This window comes from Gossypium hirsutum, chromosome A10, assembly GCF_007990345.1.
Source record: "Gossypium hirsutum isolate 1008001.06 chromosome A10, Gossypium_hirsutum_v2.1, whole genome shotgun sequence".
NCBI lineage: Eukaryota > Viridiplantae > Streptophyta > Magnoliopsida > Malvales > Malvaceae > Gossypium > Gossypium hirsutum.
Genome location: NC_053433.1, coordinates 115,884,621 through 115,893,602, shown reverse-complemented (window position 1 = coordinate 115,893,602; position 8,982 = coordinate 115,884,621). Strand labels below are relative to the sequence as shown.

Below are 8,982 nucleotides of genomic sequence, written 5' to 3'. Positions count from 1 at the left end.
TCCTATTTTAACAAATTACGCTTTTTTTTTTGCCCTATTGGTATTAGACATGATTTTTTGAATCGTCCTTAAATTTGATTTTTGATTTTAATTTTTGGTTTTGATTTATTTTATTTTAATAAAATAGGTTTTTTATGATTATTTAAATTATTTTATAAAGTTTCAATATGTAAATAATTTTAAATTTTTTTGGTAGATAATACTTTTTTAATTTTTTAAGTAAATATTTGGAAAAAATATTTTTATATTTTATTTTTAAGTTATTTTAATTTATTTTAAATATAAAATATTTAATTTTACATCATAAAAATTAAAATTAATTATCAATTAAATAAAAATAAATTTCAGTTCAATTCAAATAACTAAAAATTTTAAAACTATGAACAAAACCATCCAAATACCACCAATTCGAATTGTTTTTCAATTTTTTTAATAAAAAAATTGACTAAATTATTAAAATATTCTTGCAAAACATTTTAATTTAATATTTAAAGTATCATATTTTATTAAATAGATTTTTTTGTTAGTCTACCGACCAACTTAGTTGTTAAGTACCAGTTTAAATTTGACATGAAATATATTCAAAATACGTGGAACAAATTTTAAGCATATGTGTACCTACAATATAGATCTAAGTTGATGTGGTAGGTACACACGTACTTGCAATTTGATCCATTCATTTTAAATATATTCCAACTCAAATTTGTGCTAGCATTAAAAACCTAATAGCTAAATTGACATAAGGACCTAATCAATATAAATTTGATACTTTAAAAACTTAATTAGAACATTCTAAAATTTAGGGATCATTTATTAAATATTTTTTATGGGTTTACATATACGAATGTACTTGAATTTGACAATTTATATCTACTTGCTACCTAAACTTTTTTTTTTAATCTAACTAGTACCTAAACATGTACACTGTAAGTCAATTTTAATATTTTTGTATGTACCTGATTAACCGTGTTAAAATATACTAATGTGGCACTAACAACCAATAACATAATGACATGTAATAACGTTCTGCCTTATTCCATCATCTCCTAACAGCTTTCTTCTGACCTAACATCTACATTTTTTAGCCTCTCAAAATGCATGCACAAGAAAATTGTATCTCCCAACCTTCATGTACTCCTTTAGTGTGCATGCATGCACAATGTAGGGTTTTTGGTTTGATATACTGAAGTCGGTCCCCTAAGGTATCGACTTCACCTCTCACCCTCTGCAACTCTACTAATTTGCTAAATAAATGAGGAAATAAACAATTTTACTAATTTTTCATAGAACTCATGGGAAAAAAAAGCCTGTCTAGCTATTAGTTATTTTTATGTTTTACGCACCCTTGTCGTTAAAGCGCCTGTAGCTCAGTGGATAGAGCGTCTGTTTCCTAAGCAGAAGGTCATAGGTTCGACCCCTATTTGGCGCGCTCTAACCATAAATCCTTTTGGGTTTTTTTTTTTTAGGTCCGTTTCGCTTAGATTTTAATTGTCCATTTCGATTTAATTTAATTTTCAGTTTTCAAATTATTTTCAAGGTTTTTTTTTTATTTTAGTTTAATAAAATAGGTTTCGTTTTATGACTTTTTTTTATTTTTTAAGTAAAGTTTGAATATCTTTTTATAAATACTATTTAAAATTTATCTTTTAAATAAAAATAATTTTAAGAATTTTCATTTGATGTTTCATGTTTTTCCTTATTGGTACAATTTAGACAGATTTTAACCATCTATAATAATTTCGTTTGGTTCAATTTAATTTTCAGTTTTCATATTAATTTTGAGTTCTTTTTACTTTATTTTAACAGCATTTTAATGATTTTTTGGACATTTTTGGGTAAAATCTCAATATATTTTTAAAAAATTATCTTTAAGTAAATAAAAATAATCAATAACTCATATATATTTTTAAAAATAACTTTCATACAGTATTTTAAGTTATTTTCACTACTTAAAAAATAAAATAATTGATTTTACATCATACAAATTTTTAAAAAATTATGAATTAAATAAAATATAAAATTCGGATTGATTTTCTTTACTTTTTCTTTTTCTTTTGGTAAAAAAAAAAACTAAACTATTAAACATACTTGAAAAATAGTTAAAATAATACTATCTTTCCAAATTTCCCAAACTTTCAATTTCATCATAAATTTTAATTGGAACCTCTTATAGATATATACATGCATTACATACACTCAAACTATATATATATATAAAAATATATATATCCACCCCACCAAAAACTCAAAATGACTGAAAATGAAAGCTTATTACAAGGATTTCAAATTATACAACTTAAAATTAATCTTTAAAATGAACAAAAAAGAAAACAACAACCACCCTTTCATCATCTGCTGTTTATTATCTTTACTTATCTTTTTTCAACATTTCTAACTCAGCATCTGATTCTCCTCTCTAACCTCAAACTTTGATTCTCAAAGTTGTCTTAAAACCCAGTTCAACACTTCGGAAGATCGCTCGGAGGCGGCTCGATCGACTCGTTCGGTCCTTTTCCGTTGTCCACCAAGAATGCCATCTTAAGTCCCCATGTTGTATGAACTTCCAAATGGCAATGAAAAAACCAGATCCCTAAAAAAAACCCAATTGCATAGTGTTGGAACATGGAACATGTTTTTTTGTTTAAAGAAAATTTGGTTGCTTGTTGTTAGAGCTAGCTGAATTGACAGTTTATGAAGACCTTGCTTGCTATGCAAGTAATGTCAAAAATGACAAAAAATAAGATGCAATTTCTTAGATAAAATTATTATGGAGGTCTTTGCACGATAAATTAAAGAGTAAATTAGTGTTTCTGTTAAAAATTTTATCTATTTTTACTATTAAAAACTGGATCATGTACGTGAGTCTAAGGTACATGTGACATGTCATATATAACTATCTGATTATTTCGTCAATCAGGACAGTATTTAACAGTAGAAATGACTAGTTTGCTCTTTGATTTAACATATAGGGATGGTACTATTACTTAAGATTTGATAGCAACAAAAAAATAAAGCATTTTGTAAATTTTTTAATGTTACCTGGGTTATCTGCTCTGAATCTTATTGCAGTCCACCCTGCAGTTGGTACGCTTACTGTGTTCCGTTCAACCGGATCGACAAGATTGAATTTCAATGGATCCTTATCCGGATCGAAGTTTCCAACCCCTCTACCGACTACGAAGAAGTTGGATCCGTGAAGATGGGTTGGATGGCTCTCGGGTGCTACTATAGTGTTCCCTTGGATCACAAGTTGAACTGTTGAATTATAGGCCAATCTGTATACCTTGGTACCATTCATCGTTTGTATACCAGACGGTGGAGTGCCGGTATAATTGAACGGTATTGCCGGCTTTGCTGGGAAATCATCGGTGAAAACGCCATTTATTCCGTAGTAATGTGCTTGAAGGATTGCTGTAGTTGGCATGACAAAGGATACATTGTTAATAGCTGCTACGGCTCGTGAACCATTAAAACATGTGGCGCAAGGGTTAATCCCGACCCCGATGGTGAAAAATAGTGAATGATCGATGGTTAAAGGGACGTTGGCAGGGTATTGTTTCGAATTAAGGCTTCGAAGAGAATCAGAAAAAACCGATGTCACGGGTGTTGCATTTACGGCAGGGATGGGAACAAAGGTAGTTGGTGTAAAGGCAAGGGTGTGATTGTATCGTAAGTATCCCATTCCGGTCAAGTTATCGACCGCAACGACAGTGTCCATAAATGGAGATATAGCTATTAAGTACTTGCCAATGCCTTGATCTGCTTTAAGAAGTGCAGTTGTGGTTTGTCCTGGACCGAGAAATAATGTATCGGTTTCCAAGGGTTTCGTATAACACGCATCGACTTCCACAACGGTTAGATTGTGGTTTGCAATTTTGAAAAAGAGTTCATCGTTCAGCGCGGCATTGATGACCCGAAGTAGATAGGTTTTCCCAGTTTCGACATGTAAAGTATATGCATCTGCATTCACAAATCGAAGGAAATTACGATTTTTACAATTATGATCAAATGGAACACGGATTGTATATGGTCTAATGCTAATACCATCGGAAGAACAGTTAGGAACTGGCCCCGGATGGCCATTAATCGTGTGTGCATCTGATATATTCGGAGGCAAACCAGTTTGCATTGCTTGGTTCACCACGGCTTCGGTATCCGCTTTCCACCATTCCCCTGCAATATCAGCAATTAATCTTATTAACACATTCTATGCATGCAAAACGAGCTTCGACGTGACCCGAATGACTGAAACTCACCTAATACGATGACTTTTTCCTTATACGGTTTCGGGAACGGATAAGGTACACCTTTTTTGGGCAAGATAACAATAGCACCATGCACAGTCGATCTCAACCACGAAATATGTGCATGCCAAAGGAGTGTCCCTCTTTGACCTGTTAATGTGAAGTTATAAAGAAAGTTTTGGCCTGGTTGAATTGGACACTGAGTGATATATGCTGGTCCATCGGACCAACCGGTTCGAAGTTGCCGTACCCCATGCCTACAACATCAAGACGAATAACGTTCCACAATTTGTAGACTCACTAAAGTTCCATAAAACTTCTGTTATAAAACTTGCTTACCAATGGATTGTAACGTTGTATTGAACATGATTAGTTAGCCTTATGAGCACGTTGTCGCCTTCTCGAGCATAAAGTGTCTGTCCCGGAAACTTCCCATTCACGGTCACAATCGGCTTGGTCGAACAAAGCTTCGTTTCATTTTTTACAACCACCTGAATCAAACATAACTCGTAAACATGACACGGATATAACACGTTTAGTAAACTCAACACGGCACCTAAATTTACTTACATTGAAATGGTAATGCCGAATCCGGCACTCCACAAATGCAGGAACCAAAACAGAAATAAACAACAATGTCCGAACCCAACAAACCATACTTAAAACAGCTGCTTTCGTCTCTAACCTCTTGTCTTGTTTAAATTTAGAAGAAACCATGGCTGCAAACCGGGTTTTTTATAGCAAAATCACCAATGATGCAATGTCGTTTTAGCTGGTTAGGTGAATGAAGAAGATGCCATGACAGGTTACACAAAGTTTACTTGGATGTTACACAAAGTAGTAGCTCAAAGTCATCGTATGTTCTTTCAAAGGTTGTCGCCATTTTCAAGTGATTGATACTTGGATTATGTCTGAAACTTACTTCCCATCTGCACAACTTAAAATCTCTGCAATGTGTGTATCCTTAAAATTCTTCCTTGTTCATTACAAATGATGTTCTAGTTTCATGTAGTTTTCTTACAACATTTAAAGTTCAAAAGTTGTTGATAAAAATACAATTCTGTTTTAGTTATAACAAATGTATATATAGTTTATTATTTCAGTTGTTTTTTTTAATGGAAATGGCCCCATGTATCTGCGTAAATTTACTTATTAGGTTAATATATGACATAAGTCCCTATACTCTTCATAAATTTGAAATTTAGTTCTTCTACTTTCTAGATTTTAAAATTCAAGTCTAATTGATAGCACTGTTTTTTTTTTGTTAAATCTGTTGTTGTGACATTTTGAGATTAAAAAAAATACTCACTTAGTAATAATATAACTAAAAAAAGGACGTAATGAATTTGAATTTAACAAAATAATCTCAACAGTGTTAACTGTTGGACTTTAATTTTGAAATCTAAAAAGTAGTGGAACTAAATTCTTAGAAATAAAAGTACAGGACTAAATTTCAAATTTATGAAGAGTACAGGACTTATGGCATATTTTATCCTAAGGATTATTATATATGTAAGTTTTCGAGTTAATTGCACCAAAAGTCCATCATTTTATGTCATTTAGGTCCTTCTGTCAGTTTGGGCTTTAAATATTAGTTTAGATTTAACGTGGAGTATATTTAAAGCAAATAGATCAAATTTTAAACATGTTTGTATCTATTACATGGATAACTTAAATTTGGCATGTTAAAAACCAATAACGTTCTTAAATTTTAATGGCACTATCTTTTTTTTAATACGTTAGATCAAAGCTATATAGTAGTATAAATGTGTTTTAAATATAGTCTAAATCATATCCGAATGGGTATTTAATGACTAAACTAATGGAAGGCTAATTGAAGGACTTGATTGATATGATACTCATACTTTAAGGATCCAGTTAGAATGTTTTAAAATTTAGGGACCAATTTAAAATATAAACTATAATTTGGAGATATTTTGAGTTCAATCAATTGTGTACGTACGGGCAGACACGGAACTACGTGGACAAATGGGAGCCCCCCAGTTTCTTAGGGTTAAAGACCTTTTAGGTCCCTCTCAATTTTAAAATTCGGCAAATTGAGCCCCGCCCCATCCTCCGCCCCAAAATTTTAGGGGTTAAACACATTTTATGTCCGTTTCAATTTTGAAATTGGACAAATTGACCCCTGCAACCTCAATTTCTTTTGGTCTAAATGCTTTTTAGGTCCCAACCAATATCAAAACTAAAAAAGTTTAGCCCTATTTCCTAATTTTTTGGTTAAAATATCTCTCAAGTCCTCGTCAATTCACCTATAAATGACTTTTTTGACATAAAATAACAACGTGCTCTATTTTGATAGGTTGAATATGTTTGTATTTTAAAATTATCTATCAATAAAAGTTATTGTATGCACAATAAATCATAGTAGTCAATACAACATCGGTACATCTTGTTCTAGTTTTAAACCAATACCAAAAAGTTTAAGTGTCATTTTGGTTAGAATTTTGATGTATTACGGCCCGTTCCAATCAACACCAGCTTGTATAAGTGGTTAATACGAGGTTTTGATATTTTAAATCCACTTTTAATTTTTTATTTATCTTAACTATTTTTTTATAATTACATTTAAAGTTAGACTATACATATAAAAATTATTTAAAAATTGACTCTAAATTATTTATCAAAATACATCGATATCAAGACATACAAATATCATTGAATATCGATAGCCTCGCCATGAATGCTTCTTTTAAGTCTTATAATTGGCAATGGCCCCATATGTATACATCAGCAGACCTTCCAGAAGAGTACAAAATACAAGCAAATATGCATGAAATAGCCAACTATGGTGGTGGGTAATGGTCTCTATATAAACATATATATGTGTATAAATATTACTGATGTTGAGAGTTTAAAGATAATCTTTATAGTTGAGAAATGGCTTTCAAAAATGATGAATGAATGGCCTGGTCAGCTGTCTAGAAACTTTGAGAATTTTAATAAAATGGGTTTTTTTTAAAATAATAATTTTTATTTTTATTTTTTTCACACTTTGTAGTAACAGCTCAACTTGCCTGGATTTTGATTTCAAATCTCATCTCTTTTTCAACTTGATTGGTTTTTTTACTCTTTTTTTTTTTGGTAAACCCCACATTTTTCTCACTAATAAAATTTTGGATTAATATATCATTTGATACTTAAGTCTGGCTTCAATTTTTAATATGGTACCTAGACCAAACAACATCTTATGGCTGATGAATGTTTGACGCGTGTACTCTAGTAAAAAAATATAGGTACTTAATTAGGATACACAAAGATCATGTACCAAATTGAACATTGAAAAAATCTCAAATATCAAATTGAAAAACTCAGGTACCAAAGTGAATATTGAAGTCAAAATCAAGTACCAATTTGAGACAAAAAAACTTAGATACCAACTTGAACATTAAAACTAAACCCAGATATTTAATTAGGACTAAAAAAAACTCATGTATCAAATTGAAAACTTCAGATACTAAAATGACATTAAAACTAAACTAAAACACTAACTTATGATAGTAATAAAAAATTTATATATCAAATTAAACATTAAAGCTTGTTTTAAAGGTGATGAATGCATCTTCTTTGGTTGGGGATCCTTGCCCTTAAAGACAACTAGAATTGATAGTTGATTAAATTAATAATTTTGGTAAGCAGATAATGAAGGGTTGATTTAAATACTCTAAAAACCAAAAGAAATATTAAAAAAAAAAGTTTAAAGAATGAGTTATTTCCATTTCCATGAAGATGGATATGCATTGTCTTTCCAGTTTTTTATTTCTTTTGAAAGAATGTTTTGCTTTTGACATCCTAACAAAATTCTATGAACAACCCAGAAATTTGATTATATTTTCGATATTTATGTTGAATACATATTTATTTTCGGGTACGAGTATTTGAATATATTGAAAAATCCTTTAAAAGATATACTCATATTAAACTTGTCAATTGGTCAAGTTAGATCATGTTAATTCGAAAATTAAGTTTTAGATCATTTTGGGTTTAGAGTTCATTTAATGTTTTAACTTTTTTTAGTTTAGATCATTCTAATTTGCGATTCGGGGTTTTGACCTTTTATAGTTAAATTAGAATGGATCGGATTTAGGATAGAATTGATAGATCTAATCCTTGTATAAGATTCACACCCGATTCACACCCGATTCACACCCGAGTACAAGTAACTAAGTTTACATGGTTGAAAATGGAAAGAATTATTGAGGAAACTGAATTAGATAAGCTGGTAGTGCACAACTTTCCATAGAATATTAATTTATGAATTTATTTTTAGGTTGAATGTTTTGGTACTTTTCATGTTTTTTGAGCATTTTGTTTGACCTAAATAGATCAATCCCCCAAACCTGTAAGAGTCCCAAGATTCCATGTGGGTTTGGCTTTGTCTTAAAACTGAATTTACCGACAATTTCAGACCCCAAAAAGAAAAACCCATAAAATTAATGAAAAACATGTTTTGTTTTCCTAGAAAAACATGGGGTATAATATCAAATTTAGTCCCCAATGTTTATATTTTTTATCAATTTGGTTTTTTTATTTTTTGTAAGCTAAATTTAACTTCAATCTTTAAAAAAAATGAACTTGACCACAAACCTTTCAAAACGAGTTGAATTGCTATTTTTTAATGAAAATAGTGACTGAAATGTTAAATTTATAAGCATGGTAGTCTGCATGGGAATTCACATCTATTTTATGCTATTTTTTAAAAATTTTTAAAATTTTTATG

General features: G+C 30.5%; 1 protein-coding gene and 1 non-coding gene across 2 annotated transcripts; one reads left to right on the top strand and one right to left on the bottom strand.

Moving 5' to 3' along the window:
- The first annotated feature begins 1,356 nt into the window (after nucleotides 1–1,356).
- TRNAR-CCU (transfer RNA arginine (anticodon CCU)) lies at nucleotides 1,357–1,429 on the top strand. Its single transcript has one exon. It is a non-coding gene; the product is annotated as a tRNA-Arg (tRNA).
- An 822-nt stretch (nucleotides 1,430–2,251) lies between these two features.
- On the bottom strand, nucleotides 2,252–4,976 carry LOC107951488 (laccase-22). Its single transcript, XM_016886557.2, has 6 exons — nucleotides 4,815–4,976; nucleotides 4,584–4,735; nucleotides 4,257–4,501; nucleotides 4,045–4,173; nucleotides 3,040–3,960; nucleotides 2,252–2,590 (listed from the first exon to the last, which is right to left on the bottom strand). Exons 1-6 carry the CDS (start codon nucleotides 4,959–4,961, stop codon nucleotides 2,460–2,462), a joined length of 1,725 nt encoding a protein of 574 aa, XP_016742046.2. The 5' UTR covers nucleotides 4,962–4,976; the 3' UTR covers nucleotides 2,252–2,459.
- Between the last annotated feature and the right edge of the window lie 4,006 nt (nucleotides 4,977–8,982).